Source organism: Marmota flaviventris, chromosome 10 (assembly GCF_047511675.1).
Source record: "Marmota flaviventris isolate mMarFla1 chromosome 10, mMarFla1.hap1, whole genome shotgun sequence".
Classification (NCBI taxonomy): domain Eukaryota; kingdom Metazoa; phylum Chordata; class Mammalia; order Rodentia; family Sciuridae; genus Marmota; species Marmota flaviventris.
The window spans coordinates 41,971,732-41,990,851 of record NC_092507.1 but is presented as its reverse complement, the minus strand read 5'-3'; the positions used below and the strand labels follow the sequence as shown (position 1 = coordinate 41,990,851).

The following is a 19,120-nucleotide window of genomic DNA, read 5'->3' as shown; positions in this document are numbered from 1 at the left end:
CACTATGGTGCATTGGTTTTAAAGTTTCCAAAGTCCATTTATGAGGCATATCAGACCTGGCCAGAACTGTCCTCACCCTTCAGGGTTGAGACAGCAGAGGCTCATGGGATTCTGTGATGTCTCCAGGGTCCCACAGCCAGGCAGTAGTGGAACCAGGCTCTAAACACTGGTCTCTTCATATGAGATACTCCCGGGTCTCAATTGTCTGGCTGGAGTTGGGCATGTGCCAAGGGTTGTATGAGGGCATTGGGGACTTACTACCTGAGAAAGATCCCCTTGAGGTTGGGTGTGGAGTCGAAGGCATTGGCAGGCACGGTGCTAATCTTGTTGTTCTGCAGGTACAGGTACTCGAGAGACTTGGGGAGCCCTTCGGGGATCTCCGTGAGCTGATTCCCAGCAATGTCCAGCAGCTGCAGAGGTGACCATGGGAGTCAGGGACTCCCACCTATGCAAAGCACTTAACAGCTTACAAAACTCCCACCAAACCCCAGCCTATCTAAATCTAATGATAATCCTGTTGAGGAGAGGGGGTCTATGATTATCTTAATTTTCCAGTTGGGAAAATAGAAGTTCAAAGAGGGTAGGTGATCTAAGGACACACAGCCTGTAAGAGGCTGAAACCTATTGTGCCTGACTCCAAACCCTTGTTCTAATTGATATAGGCCCTACCCAGCACCTCTGCCTTCACACATGAAGTCATAGCCAAGATATTTGGGTGTCACAGTCCTTAATTCTTTTTAAAAAATATTTATTATTTTTTAGTTTAATTAGACACATTATCTTTATTTCATTATTATGTGGTGCTGAGGATCGAACCCAGGGCCTCACATGTGCTAGGCGAGCGCTCTACCGCTGAGCCACAATCCCAGCCCCTACAGTCCTTAATTCTTAACATACTTCTCCCATCAGATTAAAGACCTAGGACAGGCAGAGGCCAAGGGTCCTCCAGTCTTTGAATTTTGCTCCACTGGCCCTAGAGGGCACACAAGTGGGGTGTTCATTTGTGGACCTCAAGGGCCACATGCACAGGGGTCCTGAGCAAGGGTGTGAGGCCTACAGTGATCCTGGTACAATAGCCAGGATTGTACCAGGCTGGTCAGACTCAGTCATCAAGTGCCAGGAGCCCACAGCCAGGGAAGTGGGAATGGGTTTGCCCAGAGGAGGAACACACCTGCAGTGGGCAGGAGGCTATGGCATGTGCTGTTGTGGCCACTCTCAATGTCCCTCAGGTTGTTATGAGGGACACTGTACAGCCACAGGGCAGGACCCCATGACCAATAAGCTCCCTTCCTTACCCTGAGGCCAACCTCAGGGTCAAAAACCGGGGCCATGAATCCAGACAGCCAGGCACATTGGCATCAGGATTCCAGGGGAGCAAGAGCTTCACAGATCACCCCTACACACAGGGCTCCTGCTTTCTGCTGTCCCCACAGGTCTCAGTGCCCTCCATGTGTCTCCACTTCAGCCATTTCCTCATGCATCCCAAACATCCTGGGCCTGTGGATTCAGGGGACACGAACTCCACTGAGACACTGTGTCCACCTTCAGGAAGCCAGACCAGCTGTACAGATGGGCCCAAACTGAGAAGGACAAGTCAGTGGAATTTGGCTGTGCTGAGGGAGTGTAGGGGGGGCATGGCCCAGCCTCAGGCCAGGGAAAGCTCTCCAGGGTGGGCTCTGAGGCAGCAGGAGCAGCTGCCTGTAGAAAGATCACAGTGTGAGGAAAAGTCCTCTGTCCACCAGACATCCCTGGCTGAGCTCCCCCAGGCTCAGGGAGGCAGCTGACCTGCCATGAGTGGTAGAGGAGAAAGGGGCCTCCTAGAGGAGGCAATGTCCTATTTGAGTCCTAGGTGTGTGCTCCAGGTAGTAGTGGCCCTCTATCTGTCTTAGCCCCCACAGGTCCCCAGTTCTGAAACTCTGTCTGACACACAGTAGGGGCTGCACGTAGGCTGGTGGAACAGATGAAAGTCATGACTGACTAGCTATCACTGGTGGGCAGCATGGAGAGGTACTTCAAGCAGAGGAGCCAATGAGCATTGGGAACAGGGGCAGAGCAGGCCTTGAAGGCCATGGCCAGGAGTCTGTCCTGGGCCCCCAAAAGGCCAAGGGGAGCTGTGGAATCAGGACAGGAGTATGAAAGGACATGTTTTTAAAGATACCCTTGATTGCATATGAAGTACTGAAATGATGAGCTGGGGAGCTGGGCCCCAGGCAAAAAGTACAATGGCCTGGTCTGGAGTGTGGGCAGTGGGGCTGGAGAGAAGTGGACAGACAGAGATACGGTGGTAGCACAGCAGAGTCAGGTGCTGCTAGGCTGCTAGGGAAATCAGTAGGGCAGAAGGGGATGCCAAGGACAGCTTCTAAGTCCCCCTGGATGGATGTTATCTTGTCCCTTCAGTGAGTTGGAAAATGCAGCAGGAGGAATGGGCATGGAGGAGAAGACATGGGCTTTGGGTCCTCAAGAATAAGCTCCCGAGGGACAGTCAAGAGGGGCAGCACAGATGATTAGGTGCTGGGGTCTGGTACTCAGCAGGGCAGTCTGGATGAGGTGAGACCCCAGCTGACCTGCAAGATCAGCTGCCTGGCACACCCCACCCTGCTCTGCCTCAGGGCTCCCCCAACCTCTCCCTTGCACTCTGTTCAGACACCCTAGTCCAGATAGCAAGTTCTATAAAGTTGGATCAATTATCTAGTCATCCCTCCCGAGGAAGTGACCAGAAGCCCACGCTTGCTGCTTATTCGGGCTGGAAGGGCAGTCAAGGAGAGCAAGCAGAGGACCTGAGGACTCGGGGGACCAGGCTTATGAAGAAAAACAAAACGAAGGAAGGCCTCCCAAGGAGACAGCACTTGAGCAGAACCCTGAGAAAGAGAGCAGAGGATGTCTTGAGGTGAGGGGACAGCAATTTGGAGGCCCAGAGCCTCCAGGTTGAGGTCTGGTTGTGAAGGGGCTCTGGTATGGCAGTAGGGAGGCTGTGGCCAGTTCAGGGGGGAACCACCCAGCATTTCAGCAACACCCTCCTGGTTCTGCAGTAAAGTTTCATTTTTGCCTATACTTGCTAAGTTGGGAGGGTCCACCTATTACCCAAAAAAGCTCAGTGCATGTGCCCAGACATCACTGACTCTGACCATGTGGCCACAGCAGTCACACTCACTGGCCAACCCCAGAATGCCCTGGGCAGACTCCCCGCCCCTAGCACTCTGCAGTATGGTGAGGTGAGCCCATGACATGGGCAATACCCTCCCAACCCAAGGCCCAGCCTTCTCCAAGAACCCACCACTGTACCTGCAGAGGGATGAGCTGGACTTTCCCAAGCTACCTGAACTGCCTCCAAGTGGTCCTGTGGGCCTCCCACCTGCAGGCATGAGCTCCTACTTCCACAGCCCTTAAACCTCTAACTACCTGTGGTGAGACTGATCTGGCCATCCTGGACAGACACTTCTGTACTCTGCCCAAAGTGGGCTGGGCTGACCCAGGCACACTAGTCATGTCCTCTGCATGGCCACCTCCCTGTTACCTTAAGGCCCAGCCTCTGCCTCCCTATTCTCCCCAATGGATACCTGAAACTAAATGAGCTCAGTCTGGCTATACCAGAGGATCCTCCCTCACGGCCCAGCCCTCACCATGTCCTACAGACGAATGGGTGCAGGGCAGCCATACCAATAGCACCCCACAGGCATGGCCCAGCCCTCCTCACCTGCAGATGGGCAAGGTCCACCCAAGCGCGGGGACCCAGGGCCCGGCTGCGGAGTCGGTTGCCAGTGAGGTAGAGTTCCCGCAGTTGGGCCATGCCTGCCAGCGCCCCACGTGCCAGGGCAGCCAGCTCATTGCGCTTGACCTTCAGCACGTGCACATTGCGTGGCAGGCCAGGTGGCAGCGTGTGCAAGCGATTGCCCGACAGGTCAAGTGAGCGCAGGAGGCGCAGCTTGCGGAAGGCGTCGCGGTGTATCTGAGGGCTGGTGATGCGGTTGTAGCTGAGGTTGAGCTCCTCCAGGAAGTAGGTGGTAGCGAAGTCCTCGCGGCCGATGCCCGTGATCTGGTTGTGCAGGATCATGAGGGTGCGCACGCGGCGGGGCAGGCCGCTGGGCACGCGCTCCAGGGCGTTGTTATACAGGTGCACGGTGTGCAGCCGCTTGAGGCCCTGGAAGGCCAGCGGGTGGATACCGTCTGCCTGCAGCTGGTTGCTGTGCAGCAGCAGGTACTCAAGGCTGCGGATGGGGGTCAGCACGTCGGCGTCCACACTCCGGATGACGTTCTTCTCCAGGTGCAACAGGACCAAGCTGCGCGGCAGTCCTGCAGGGACCCGCGTCAAGTTGTTGCTGGACAGATCCAGGTACTCTAGGCTGGAGAGCTTCCTGGGGGAAGGAAGGAATTAGAACTAGGCAGGAACCCACATCTGCTTGATCCCACCATTATTCCCAAGGGAGGTGTGGGGGGGCAGGATGGGGGTGGGGTGCTGTCTCTAATTCACCCAAGCATGGGGGTTGGCAGCTCAGTGTAGGAAGGATCTGTGCAAGGTTTTTGATATATGAGAGCTTTGAAGGCCACGGTGGAACCTTATGTTAGCCTTTTGTGGCTACCCTGGGTCCCCCAAAATGAAAATATATTTGCTTTCAATAATAATGTTCAAGTATGTATTTGGTACCAACAAGCCAGTCTCCGCCAACATTCCCTGGACTCCTGCCACCTTGGCTGCCCTTAGCTGTACACATCAACTCTTCTTGGGGACAGCATTGTCAACTGAGGCACAAACCTTACAGATCCTTCCTTCTCCAGGGAAAGTGTCCAGGGGAGATGGGCAAGGGATGCATGACAGTGCGTGGCTGGGGGTGGGCTCTGGGAGGAGCTTGCTGGGTACAACAGTGAGGCTGAGGATGTGTGAGAGGAGGACCCACCAGAAGGTCTCATTGTCCAGGCCCTCATCAGTCAGGTAGTTGTTCTGCAGATACAGCTCTCGCAGGTTGCTCAGCTCACTGAAGGCCCCAGGGGGGATCTTCTCCAGCTTGTTGTTCTAAAGAGTGGGAAAGTAGGGAGGGAAGAATGAGGGAGATGCAAGGGACAGGGACAGGGCCCCAGGATAAGGTGTAGAGAGGGGACTGTGGAGAGGGGACCACCAAGAGGAGATTCAGAGCATCTGGGTGTGTGCTGACAGCCCCCCACACAACCCACACCAAAGGTCAGGTGCCCAGGTGTCTCCCTGCTTTCCTACAGTGACTTGTTGATCTCTATCATGTGCCCACAGCCCCATAGCCTCAGTTGGCAGTGCTGTGCCCACTAGGCCAGCTCTTCTCCTGCAGGTCCCTGCTCTCATGCCCCAGCTGTGGGTCTGTTCTTCCCCCACTTTGTTCTCTTCCCTCCTTACCTTGAGATGCAGCTTGTACAGGGCAGGTGGCAGGTGCTTGGGCACATGGCGCAGGAAGTTGCTGGACAGGATGAGGATCTCAACATTGCTGGAGCCGTTGAACATGCTGTCCGGCAGCCCTGCATCTGCTAGCTTGTTGTTGTGCAGATACACAGACCTGGGGGCCAAGGCATAGTCTTCACCCCACCTGAGGGGCCCCGAGGCCAACTTCCCAGTGAGGCTTCAAACCTTTGCTGAGACTGGGACCAGGGTCCAGAGTGCTCTCCTCCCATATTAACCCAAGGATGCAGTTAAAGAGCTCAGACCTCACCTACACAGCTTCTGGACCAGGCACCAGAGGGGTCAGCACCCCACCAGGAAGAAATAGGATTTCCTGACCCCCTCCACACCACGCCTGTGCTGGAGGTATTTGCTCCTCCCAAAGCAGCTCCAGTACAGGGCCATTCTGCCTGCTGGAAGGGGCTGCCCTCCATCCTGTCCCCACTATTCCCGAACACAGTGTTCTCACCCCCTGGACACGTCTTCTTCAGCCTCTAGGTCCATCCTTTGGGACCCTGAGCTCCTCCAGTCCTTGGGTGTCCCTCCACCACAGCTCTGAGCATGGCCCTTGATGTGATGCTGCCCCATTACATAGCACATCCCTCTCAGGGTCTTGACTGTGCCTCACATAAGAGAGGCAGCTCTACCTCAGCCCTTCCCTTTGCCCCTGCCAAGTCCAAGACCATCACCCTCTGACCTCAAATTTGGCTTCTGGCCAAAGGTGAGCCCATAGATCTTGGTGAGATAGTTGGCAGCAAAGTCCACGCTGATCAGGGCATTTGGCAGGAATCGAGGTGCCAATGTCAGCTGAAAAGGGAAGAGTCTGTCGGAAAGACCAATAGAGAGCAGAGGCCAGCTCTGGGCCCCATGGCCAGCTATTCATCTGGGTCCCTTCAAAAGTCTCCTCTCTACAACCAACGCCATCTTTCTAAAGTGGAAACCTCTACCCTTCCCCAAAAGAGCAGAACCAAAGTATCTCTGGCTCCCCAGTACTTAGCTTGATGGTCAAGGCTTTGCCTGTCTGCTAGCAATTTCTAATCTGCCCCCCCCATGTCCTCCTGGGCTCATCCTAGTTAGATGGAGGGGTAGAAGTGGACAAGATTTTAAATGTTGCTCTGGCTTCCCTGAGGAGAAAGAGGAGAAGCAAATGAGGCAGAGGAGCATCCAGGGAGGGGTGGTAGACTGGTGCCTGAGAGAGGTTGAGGACCTGCAGAGGGTTGGACGTGGGTGAGGGATGCCCAGGCTCTAGAAGACTCCTGATCTGTGGTCACACCAGTGCTGCTGTGGTGGTTAGAGATGTCCTTCACCCAGATGGGAAGATAGAGGATTAATTTTGGGGCTGGGGGCAAGAAGCAATAGTTCCACTTCCATTAGACACCTAGGGGAGATGTCGAAGAGGCAGGCAGACCTCAGGAGTGGAAAGGGCTGGAGATTGCCATCAGACATGGCCAGATTGCAGATGGAAGTTAGAGCCTTAGAGGAGACAAGAGTGCCTCCAGAGTGTTCAGGGAGAAGAGGCTAGGATAGGCCCTGTGTATTTTGAGATTGGCTCATGCTGGCCCTTTGTTTCTTCTGTTTTGAAATGGGGGTCTCACTATGTTGCCCAGGCTAGTCTCAAACTCCTGGACTCAAGTGATACCCGTGTCCGGCTTCCTGAGTGCTGGTACCACAGGTACACACTTCCACACCAGCTATTGACCCTTCTTCTGCAGTGTCCTCCTCAGGGCCTGTAACTGGAATCTGACTACCCTTTATTGCCTCATTTCATCTCCACAACGAAGCCCTCCAGGCACCCTGCAGTGGGTCTCTTTCTTCTATACTCCTGGAGGCTTGGGCTTATCTTCATTATCTGACACTCTGATGTCTTAGGTGGGGTCTGTCTCCCTCGCCTCCTCCAGGGTCATGTGTGAACAGCAAGCTGGACCCAGCAGCCAGCCAGGAAATGGCCTGGTAGAAGTTCATGGAACTTAGCAGAAGACAGCATCGGGAGGGCAGGGCAGTACACCCCACCCTCCGAGGCCCTCACCTTGTTGTTGGCCAGGTACAGGTAGTTGAGGTTGGTCAGATGCTCAAATGCCTCCTCCGGGAGCCCTTCAAAGGACAGGTCAGAGCCCTGGATGAAGGAGACGCTGCAGGGAAGCACGCGAGCCACCCGACCCTGGCCTTACCCACCACTTGCCTGAACAGGGAGATAGGCCACTCAGATCCCTTCCCGGTCAGTCCCAACAGGCCTGCCCAGCCCCATTTTCTTTCTCCTTGCTCTCTGGCCCAAGCATAGGAGCAAGCAGTTAAGTGCCTGCTGAGGGACTGAAGGATGAAGTAGCTTGACCCTTTCAGCCAGGAAGGAATGTTCCCCTTGGGATGGCCACAGGTGTCAGAGCCTCTCTTAACACCCAGACCCCTCCACAGGTGGGGGGACAAGCTGGGACAGCTCCGTGTAGGGCAGGACTACCACTTCTGGGTCTTCCAGCCACCTGGCTTGCCCCTGCCCCTCTGACAGATGTTGTGTTGCTGGGAGCCCAGCCAGGCTGGCCCCTCTCCAGCCCTAAGGCCGACTCCGACACTCAGTTCCAAGCTCCAGGACCCCCAGATGCTGGGACTTGCCCAAGTTTTTAATGAGAGGGAACAGTTACATAAACCGTGGCGTGTCCCTCCATGGATACCCTGCTGGTGTAAAAGGCCGGCCAGCAAGAGCTGCAGCAACATGGGGAACGCCGCCAGGCGAACTGCTCAGAGAGGCCGATTATCACATCTGAAGTAGGAATTCAGCGATGAATTGAAAAACACTAGGGAAAAAAATGACTGGATTGTGAGATGGTTGGACATCTGCATAAACTTACTAGAACTTGTCAAATTGTACCGTTAAGTTGGGTTCATCTTATGGAATATAAATCACACCTCAATAAGGCTGTTTTAAAATTGGAAAGAAATATACCAAAATGTTGATAGTGATTAATTCAAAGTGGCAGAACAGTACGTGATTTTTCTTTCCACTTTTATTTTCTAAGTTTTCTATCCTAATCACATACCATTTTTGTCATCAGAAAAAAAATAAAGCTTGAGTTACAGCTCTTTGTTTTGTTTTTGACTTAGATTCTAAAGGCCCCTGTGAATGGAAGAGTCTATGATAAGGTCCTGGGAAGCTTGGCTGCTCCAAAGCCCCACCCCAACTCATGTCAGAAAGACCTAAGGCTGGCTTTCAGGCAACATCATGGAGCCCCTGGAACATGAGGAGCCCATCCTCACGCAGCCCCACTACCAACCCAGCCCAGCCTGACTCCTCCACACCCCAGGATCTGCAGGGCCAAGCTTTCCCCATGGATACTCAGCAATGCTCAGGCCCCTGAGTCCCCACCTGGTGTCCCATGGCTCTGGTGACCCCTCACCTCTGGAAGTCAGGCGATTGTTCTGGAGGTTCAGAGTCTCCAGCCGCTGGAGCCGAGAAAGCTCCTCAGGATAGATCTTCTCCAGCTGATTGTTCTAGAAGTGGAAGGGGGCAGTGAGGAAGCAGCATCAGTCTGGAGGGGTGCTGCATGGGACTCCTGTACCTATCCTTAGTCCCAGTCCTGGGAGCCAGTTCCTCTCTTGGGCATCTGTCTTGGCAAACAGAACCTGGGTGCTGGCTCATATGGGCACTGGGGGTACAGCAGTGACCACAGAGATGTGTGAGCCTTTCAAAGGACCCACAGGTATGGGTAGGGATGTAGCTCAGTGGTAGAGCACGTGCCTAGCATGCACTGAGACTCCAATCCCAAGTACGGGGGTGACGGGAAGGAACCCACATGTAGACATCTACAGACAGTTGTTCATGCTTAGTGGGCTATCTGCCCTCTGGACCCACCCCCTGGGTATTTCTACTTGGTGACAGGCATCCATAGCTGTTCCCCAAGCAGAAACCACTATGCTTCCCTTTCTAAGCCCCATGGACCCCTTTCCTCTTGGAACATTATAAAACCTGGGTCATTTACCACCTTCCCTAGCCTTCCTAGGTTGAACTGGGGCTGGATTAGGAGCTTGCTCTGCGCACCACAGTGGGAGTCCTTTTTGTGCAGTTTCTCCGTTTCGGTCTCTACCTTGCCCATGGACTGTGAGCTCCTAAAGGGCAGGGCATGTCCAAGTCCTCTGTGCCCACCATCCCACGCCTGACCGGAGGTGTAGAGCAGGAACCCAAGAGATAGTCTATATGTGAATGAATAAGCGAACCTATGTAAGAGTTGTCCTCTACTTGTCCCTTCTTATTACTGGCTACCCTGGCCCAGGACCCACAGCTGCCAGGACTCTACAAATCTAATCTGCCTTGTACCCTGAATCTAGAGATAGGCAGCATCCCTCATGATCACATCAGCCTCACCTGCAGGGACAGATGGTTGGTGTGCTCAGGCAGGTCCCCGGGGAACTCACGCAGGTCGATGCCACCACAATCCACAACACCCTCCTGGGAGCAGGCACAGTCTCGAGGACAGTCGACAGTAGCTGGGCCAGGCCCTGGCTCCTCGGGGCTTAGGACCAGCACAGGCTCCTCCTCCACAAATTCATTCTCCTCAGGGCTCAGACTGTGGGTGCTGCTTCGGCCAAACATCGGGGCCCTCACTGCGAGCACAGGTCCCAGGTGTAGCTGTGGTGGCAACAGCAGCAGGAGCAGCAGTGCCCTGCTCTGGGCCATGGTACCTGGGGGAGGTGCTGAGTCAGGCTTTCCTTGGTGTCAGGGCTGACTTGGCCTGTTAGATGCACTGGGCACAAGGCTTGGGCCCTCAAAAGACATGACAGGGCCTGCTGTGGCACAAGGCAGGACCCACTCTGGTTCCCGTCCTCGGCACCCTGCTGTCCTGCCACCCTTCCCTCCCCACCCAACCTCCATCAGGGCTGCCCTCTGGAGGCGTGGGGTGAGGTGAAGAGATGAGATGAGATGAGACCCTGTCCTCAGGCAGTTCTGCAAAAGCTTTTACAACTCAGCAGGTTGGGTCTCCCCATCTCACAGAAAAGAAGATGAAGCAGGATCTGAACTTTGCTAAGCCCTTGCTGCCCTGGCACCAGTAGTGTAGGGAGCCACTGTCCCTCCTCCAGCAGCCGCAAGTCATGGTGGTCCAGCATCAGCAGTTGCATCCCAGAGCTTCAGCTAGCCATTCAGGATCTTTGGGACTTGACCCTGCCTCTCCCACAACCATCCCAGTTACACAGAACTCTGAGGTGGATCCTCCCTCCAACCTTTGTACATTGCTGTTCCTTCTACCCAGAATGCCCTTCCCCTCTCTTGTCCAATCAGTAACTTCTTTTCCAAGAACCAGCTCTAAATGCTATGATGAGGGGGAGATTCCAAGATGGTCCAGGGCTTGGTTGACTTGGGTTGTGTCATCACACATGGGGCTGTGAGCAATTCCCAGTGTCTGTTGTAGGCCAAGCATAAAGCCTAGCACAGAGGAGGCCTCAGTGAGGGGAGCTGCTGCTGCTGCCCTGTGACCCCATCCCATTCCTGGTGTTCACACGCTCGGCTGCCCTCACCAGAGCCTAATGGGCTCACATAGTCGTTGCCATACTCAGGAGGTCCCTCCCCAGCATGGTCCCCTGTTGCAGCAAGGAGAGGGTGCAGACTAAGGAAGAAGCTGGAGTGCCACAGTCCCAGCAGTTTCGAGACCTGGGCTTGAGTTAGATCTGGGTTTCTGAGTCACTGGGACAGGAACTCAGAAATGTCAATGCCCCTGGGATGTGGTAAGCTGTGTCAGGTGATAGTCAGGGAACACAGACCCCAGTTTGAGTCCCATCTGCACCATTTAGGGGCTTGGACCTCACTGAGCCACCACTTCCTTATCTGTACCGTGCAGATGATATGTCTAAACACAGGCTTCTATGAGGAGTTAGTAAAATAACAGACACAGAGCCCTGCACTTGTCAGGTGATGAAGAGCTGCCATTGCTATGTACTGAGTGGCACAGCGACTTGCCCCAATAAATGGGCAGGGGGTGCAGGAACAAGTGTCTAGACCTCAGCACATCCAAGCCAAGGGCTGGGTCCCAAGTCTGCTTAGGTCACATGGACCAGTGGGTGAGTCAAGGAGGCCTGGTTGCCCCTCTTTCCTCATACCTCCTCGGCCTCATCTTCCTCAGGACCCCTTTATGCTCCCACCCCAGTCTGGAGCAACACAGCCACAAACACATGGCCCAGTAAAACGCTCCCATGGCAACATCAGGGTTATAAGGTTCTGACCAGAAATTGGGCCTGGGAGAGTTTGGGAAATGGGGATACAATCACACAGATGGCCAAGTGGGCTTTGTAGGCACACAACCAGGGCTGTCATCTCAGCTCTGGTCCCTAACTGTTGTGTGACTTCAGGCAACTTTTTTTTTTTTTTTGGTACCAAGGATTAAATTCAGGGACACTTGACCTCTGAGCCACATCCCCAGCCCTATTTTTGTATTTTATTTAGAGACAGAGTCTCACTGAGTTGCTTGGCACCTCACCTTTGCTAAGGCTGGCTTTGAATTCGCAATTCTCCCGTCTCAGCCTCCCAAGCCACTGGGATTACAGGCGTGTGCCACCACATCCAGCTTCAGGAAAGTTTTGAAACAGTCTAAACCTTAGCTTCTCATCTGTCTTTGGAATGATATCAGAACTGCCATCATGGGAGACTGAGAGGGTCAGCGAGAGCAACACACTGCACACAGTAAGTGCTCAATCAATGTCAGTTCTTCCTGCCACTACTCATATGCTCCATGGTGTGGTTCACTCCCAGCCACACCACTGCCCACTCCAGAATCCCCTGCTCTTCCCTCCCCTTGTCTAGACCTCACCTGGGCTTTTTGGTCAGACAAGCCCACCTGCTCTCAGAAGATGTTGCCAGCATGCTGGCCATCTACGAAATCCAGCCCTGCAGCTGGCCGCTATGGATTTCAGATACAGCTTTGCAATCCTCATTGGCTCAGCCAATTCTCCAAGGTGAGGCTTGTCTGCACCCAGCCTGGCACTGGGTGCTGGGGACACAGGTGAGGTAGATAAGGTCCTGCCCTTCTTTTGGAGGAAACAATGGACCCCAGTACCAATAACCACTTCCTACCCATATTGAGATGGCAGAGTAAAGGGATCTCTTGGATGACAAGCCCTAGAACGAAAAAACGTGAGGAGAGAGAAGAGCCGGGACTTCTTCACCCATAGGTCCACTTGTCCAGGCAGACTTGGCTCCCAGCCTCCAGGTCAGACAGAGAACAAGGGAGCCCAGCACATACCCAGCTCCTGGGCTCAGTTGGTAGCAGTAAGTGACACCTGTCTGGACCCATGCTCACCCTGCCACCCCTCTGCTGCCCCAGTGCCTTCACCAAATGCCAGTCCACAGACTGCCACTCCCCTGGCACACTATGAACCCTACAGCTGGTTCCACAGCCTTCAGCCCAGGAGCTGCCAGCACTAGACTGAGGCAAGCCTCCCCTCCCTGCTGTCTGACCCCACCACAGACAAGGTCCCTGGGAGAGGGGTGCAGGTCCAAACCTGAGCCCTAAATTCACTCAGGGCAGGAGACCAGGGACAAAGGATCTAGGGGAAGGAGCTCAGGTGCCTCATACCTTGTACATTGACTGGATAGGCTGGTCTTTCTCCCTTATCTTCTGTTTGTATCTAAAAAAAATCTGTAAATTACATCTGTACAAATATTTAATTTATATTAGCATTCTGAACCATACTGAAAATGTTTCCATCACTTCACAGATAGGGGAGCTGAAGTCCATGGGGGTCGGCCATTATAATAGCTGTTAAGTGGTCAAGCTGAGCTCCCAGCCTATGTCTTCAGTGCTGTCTTGTGCTGCTCTGCCTGGGACAAGCCCAGCTGGGTGCAGCCTCCTCCCCTTAAGAGGCTCACACTGTCCCCTCTAGTAGCCACTTGCCACATGTGGCACTTAAAATGTGGCTAGTCCAAATTGAGCTGTGCTGTAAGTATAAAATGTAGTATATGTGGATTTCAAAGATGTAGTAAAAAAATGTAAATATATATAATTTCACATTTATTTTTATACCAATTACACGATAATACTTTGAATATATTAAACAAAATTAAACTTGCCTGTTTCATTTTACTTCTTTAACATGGCTTCTAGGAAATGTTGCATTGCATTTGTGGCTTGTAATTCTATTAGATAATGCTGACCCACAGCGTTATGTGTAAACTGAGTCTGATGATCCCAGTATCTTCAGGGATAGGATGGAGGGACGCTTAAGAGAACATAGGGGACCAGGGGAAGCCTAATCTTGCTAGAGGTGGCTTCCCGGAAGTGAAGGCTGGTCTAGCCATTCTGAAGGATGAATATCAGGCCAATGGAAAATAAGGCAAGGGTGGGGTCAGTGTGTGTGAAGGCCTGGAGCAAGAGAGTCCATGCTGTGCACTAGATCTACAAAGCTCACTAGACTGTCTGGTGACAGGTGGGGACTGGGAGTGATATGGGTGGAGGCAGTGGACACAAGTCTAGGCCAGGTAAGGCCAGGGAGTATGAGCCTTATCTCTGGAAGATGGGCTGTGGAGGGACAGGGGTGTGGCAGGCAGGCTAGGGGTGGCTTGTGAGGCTGTGAATGGCACAGGGGAGAGAAAACAAGCCTACCCTGGGTAGAGAGGGAGGTGCTGGGCTTCAGGGATGGAGAGGAGGGACTGGATTCCATGGAAAGGTAGGAAGAATAGTCATGTCTTGAAGAGTGGTGGCTGCAGTGGCACCTCCTTGTCCTCCACTTTCCAAGCCACCCTCAGGACCATGGAAGCCTGGGCAGCTCCAGCTCTGCTACCTGATTTGCTGTGTGACCTTGGGCACACCACTGACCCATCTGAGTTTCAATTTTCCCATCTATTCTTATAAGAATGTTGAGCAAGGTAAGCCCCAAGGCTCCTTCTGAGTGCCTGGCCACATGGGAAGAGCAGTGGAGAAGCAGACCCCCGGGTCTCCAGGAGCTTCAAGTCTACCTGGGGAGGGACAACTCAAACCCTTAGAGCAGCTTAGTCTATGGCAATCTCTTCCTTGGGTGGAGAACATTAGACATAGGGGAACACAGGTCCTAACCTGACTGCTGTGTGAGCCCAGAGGACTCACTTCACTGCTTTGAGCCTCCATTTACAAGCCGAGGAAACAGAGGGAGCTACTCCCCAGGATTAAATGACAGGATGGGCCCTGCCTGATGCTGGCACCAAGTAGGTCTTCCATACATAGGGTCACTATTACTGAGTAGGTAACTGGCACGTGCTGCCAACCAAACCTCAAGGCCAGAAGTGGGGGTGGGGGTTAATGCAGAACTGGAAAAAGAAGAGGGAAAGGCCAGGGGGCAGATCCTGGGCCCCCAGAACCACCTTTTTCCTCCATTCAAGGTCAGTGAAGTAAATACTCAGTGATCACCTACCTGCTCTGTGCTGAGCCAGACAGCAACATCTTACTGATGCTACCTTCCTAGTTTGCAGGTTCAGAACTCAAACACAAAGGGGACCCCACTGCTGCCCATCCCCGGAAATCTCCTCCTCAAATTCCCCTACTCTGGACAGCCTCTTTTGCTCCCTCCTCTAGGTTAGGGTGCTCCCTGGGTGCTCTCACAGCACCCTGCCAGCTTGGTCCTTGGAAGCTCAGTGGAGCCTCCTGTGACTCCCCAGACATGGAGTGGGTACTCAGGAATATGTTTGTTGAATGAATGAATTTGTGAAGAGCAGAACTGGAAAAGATTTGCAGTATTATCTGGTCTGACTCCTCATTTTACAGATTAGTATGTTAAAAACAAAGCCAGGGGGCTGGGGTTGTAGCTCAGTGGCTGTAGCTCAGTAGCAGAGCACTTGCCTAGCATGCGTAAGGCACTGGATTCCATCCTCAGTACCACATTAAAAAATAAAAAATAAAATAAAGGCATTCTGTCCATCTACAACTACAAAAATAAATAAATAAATAAATAGAACAAGGCCAGGGCTAAAATTTTTCTTGAAGGTTGAGTAGGAGTTCTCCAAGTAATTAAAGGGAAGGCACTCTAGGCAGATGAAAGGGCATGAGCAAAGGCAAGGAGTGGGGATGGGGAAAAGGGAGGTGTGTTTAAGGAGAATGGAAGTTGGGGCTAGGGGCAGGTTGCCAAGAGCATCAGCCACTATGCAAAGGTTATGGTGATAGGGAGCTATCATGGGTTCCAAGCAGATGGTGATCAGCGGTCTTATACATGATTCCACCAGGCCTAAAGTCTCCACCATTAGCAACTTCCTCCCTTCCCAAGATTCAGACAGAATGGACAAAGTATGCAAGATCGTTATGAAAACAGTCATGTGAATCTGACACTTCTTAACTTGCACTCTAGGCTAGGAGTAGACTGAACCCCAGTGTGGACAGGAACACTCAGACCAGCCACAGATCCTTGCCAGGACAGCCCACAGACTATTTTGAGTGGTGGGCTCTTCTACCTTGGAATGGTGTGAGCCCGGGGATCTGGATGGGCCCCTCCTGCCTGGCTTTGGCCTTCCAAAGACAGAGCGCAACTTCATCTTCCCTAGCCGGCCCAAAGCCAAAGGGCCAATGCTCAGGTCTGGTATACTGGTCCCCATGTATTTTCAGACTGCTGACCATCAGAGGTCGGTGCCGCAGCACGAGGCCGGGAGCTCGTCCCTGCTAAGTGCCTCCTTCTTTCCGGCAGTTCAGGCTACAGCTGCTTCCCAGCTCCAGCCCCTGACGCTGCCGGGAGCTTGCCGCCACCACCACCTCCTCTTACACCTGACGGTGCGTCAGGTATTCCAACGCCTCGCTCTCAGGCTATGCTTGTGGCTCGGGGAACCACAACCAGGGGCTTCCGCTGCATTGGCTGTAAGGTGCATACCTCGCTCTTTGCCTTCCCTTCTTCCTGCCCCTACCTCTGTCCTGTCCGGCTGTCCTGACCGGGAATCAGCCGCCTAGACAGACTGAGTCCAGGCTCCACTAGTGCGCGGCGCTGGGCTGGTGCGGCACAGGGGCGCAAAGCCGAGCCCCACAGGACGCCGAGGCAGGGGCGCGGGTGCGCCTCACCTGTCGACTTGCCCTAGGGGCATATTTCTGCCTCTTTCTGGGCCTCAGTTTCTCGGCTAGTAATGAGGCTTGAGGCTGGAGGCTGGGCCCAGGAGAACCTGATGAATACCATGAAAAGACGCGGGGATATTCTGGGCCGGGGATATTAAATATAGGGGTCCGCATCCCTCTCCAGTTCCACCTGCCCCCACATTCCCAGCCCCCGCCTGCGTTTCCACTATCTCCCTCCGCCCCATCCGCTCACAGATTCTTTCCAGATGTGAGCAGCAGGAGGGGCCTGGGGTCTAGGACTAGCCTGACCAGAGAAAAGGCCCCTCCCTGCCCAGGTCGGGATCGCTCAGGAGTCGCACCCGAGGGGAAGATCTCCGGGTATGCCCTCCTGCAGGCTCCGACCGGGGAACGAGTGCGGCGGCTCCGCCCCAGGCAGCTGTTGAGGTGTCCCGAGAAGGAGGGGAAGTCTGAGTCTGCTGCCCCGTCTCGACCCCCGGCCCCTGGCCCACCCGGCCGCCGGTGCCTGGTACCTGCTGCGCCCCGCGCGGTGCCGCGCCCCGCCGACTGAACACTCTCTCCCGTGTCTCCGCTGCGCTCCGCGGAAGCGGGCTCCTTCCATTCAAGTCGAGCAGTGCGCGCCGCGACGCAAGTTTTGTTGTGAGTTTTCTTCTCCCCGCCTCTCCCCCGCCCCCACCCCGCGTGCATCTGCTGGACGCCGGCCTCCTCTGGACACAGGCGTAGGGTCCCCCCGGGCGCGGGAGGGGAGGGCCTGCACCCTACGGCGCTGTGCTTGGCGGGGGCTTACTTCCCGGGGAGGCAGAGCCGCCTCACCGTCCCCTCCGCCCCGCGGGCCGCCGCACCACGCCCCCCCCAGACCGGGAAGGCGGGGTGTCTAGCCCGCAATGCTTCCTAGTTCCCAGCCTTCCACCTTGGAACTCGACCCTCTTTAGGCCCTCGCACCTGAAAGTAGGGCGGGGGAGAGGGCTTCTTCCACTCAGGGGCACTGATCGCAGCTTCTTCCTCGTGACGGAGGATTTTGCGACCACTCCAGGCATGACTACCTTTCCATTCATTCTCCTACCCTGGGGTCTCCGGCCGTGGCTAACGCGGCCGCCAGCCAAGATCCTGCTGGGCCCCTTCCCGGAAAGGTTCCCAGCTCTCTACCCCATCCTCCGCACCCATCCTCCAATGATCCAGGGCCACAACCTGGTGAACCTTGAAAGACGGTAAGTTGGGCTGGGAATAGGATGCCTGCAGATCCCGGTCGCAGCAAGAAGACAAGGCGGGCTGGTGGTGAACAGTGAGCCTTCGCGGCATCACATTGCTCCCAGGAGCTCGAAAACGGTTCCAAGTAAAGGAGCATTAACTACTAGCAGCTGAAGCAACACTGTTGGAGCCAGGGACTTCGGTGGTGGAGGGCAGTGGGGCTGGTTGAGGTGGTACTTGGCACCTCTGCTGCGGAACAAGCCTCTCCCTCATACCTACTCTGGCCCACAGGCAGGACACCCATAGCTGCTTCATTTGGCGCTTGGATAAATAAGTCAATCGTGGGACCATTTATTCACCTAAATTGCGTAGGCCCTGAAAAATGAATGGCTCATGTAAAGATGCTCCAGATATTTCACTCCTGCCGCTGCCCACTAGGGCATCCTGTTTATACACCATGTGCATTAAGTGCATCACTCCGTTCTTCACAAGCTTATGAAGACCACCGTCTGCGGCATCCTACAAGGAAGGAGATGACTTCCAAATGGGCGAGTGGCTGAGTAAAAAGACCATTAACTGGCAGGACTGGGGAAGAGCCCTAATCTACCCCTCTTCACTGCCCTCTCCGGGTGGAAACAGACACATGAGAGGCAAGTGTAGAGCCTGGATTTGAACCCACAGCTGTCTGTTTCCATTACACCACTAACTCAAGAACTTAGCAGAATGAGAAAAGGAAATACTTTGCCTTCTTTGGCCTCAAGTTCCAGTCATCTCTGGGTCCAAACTTAGGAGTTGGTGTGATTCACAGGATTGGACTGGGGCCATCAGAGAGATACATCTGGTGTCTTCTGAACAATGAGCCTAGATTCATGTGCAGCTAAAAGAACAGGATTCTATTAACTTGAATATCCATGAACTAAAATCTAGGACAGTAAGAGCCAGCATATACTGAGTGCCCACAGGCACTGTCCTAAATCTTAAGTATCCTGTCATCCCAACCCAGGGGAAAGTAGGCTCTACATTTGTAATTGCCAGGGTCAGCCCCTTGGCACACCACTCACTGTTCTCCATCACCCACTGACTGAAAAAGGCACTGCCAAACCAATGTCCATGCATGCTTTGTGGCTGCCTGATGCTATGGACACAATCATTTGTCTGAGGCACAGACCCTTTGAGGGTCTCTGGTGGGAAAATGGAGGCAATCCTAGTGCTCCAGAAACAAGTCTTCTAGCTTTTAGAAGAGTTGTAAAGATCCCAGAAGATAGGAAGTCTGAAGCAGGAAGATCACAAATTCGAAGCCAGCCTCAGCAACTTAGTGAGGCCTTGAACAACGTAGCAAGACCCTGCCTCAAAAAAAAAATTTTTTTTTGTTTTGGTTCTACTTAGTTATACATGACAGCAGAATGCATTTCAATTTGTTGTACATAAATAGAGCACAATATCTCAGTTCTCTGGTTTTACTTTATGTAGTGTATTGCACCATTCATGCAATTATATATGTACCTAGGGTAATGATGTCTGTCTCATTCCACCATCTTTC

General features: G+C 53.8%; 1 protein-coding gene across 5 annotated transcripts in view; it reads right to left on the bottom strand.

Annotated features, from left to right (window-relative positions):
* Positions 1-17,145, bottom strand: part of Podn (podocan) — a 39,790-nt gene extending 22,645 nt beyond the window's left edge. For 2 of the 5 annotated variants that reach the window (XR_011708837.1, XM_071617841.1), the window contains exons 1-9: positions 16,905-17,145; positions 9,750-10,066; positions 8,785-8,878; positions 7,425-7,489; positions 6,096-6,205; positions 5,360-5,516; positions 4,893-5,008; positions 3,695-4,352; positions 262-410 (exon numbers count right to left, since the gene is read on the bottom strand). Coding sequence is in view for 4 of the 5 variants with exons in the window: in XM_071617841.1 (XP_071473942.1) it covers positions 262-410; positions 3,695-4,352; positions 4,893-5,008; positions 5,360-5,516; positions 6,096-6,205; positions 7,425-7,489; positions 8,785-8,878; positions 9,750-10,066; positions 16,905-17,079 (1,841 nt within the window). In the remaining variant the exon portion in view is untranslated. Of the gene's footprint in view, positions 1-261; positions 411-3,694; positions 4,353-4,892; positions 5,009-5,359; positions 5,517-6,095; positions 6,206-7,424; positions 7,490-8,784; positions 8,879-9,749; positions 10,067-12,948; positions 13,001-16,904 lie in introns of all 5 variants that reach the window. The other 3 variants (XM_071617843.1, XM_071617842.1, XM_027945038.2) reach the window with 3 other exon arrangements.
* Positions 17,146-19,120: the final 1,975 nt, after the last annotated feature.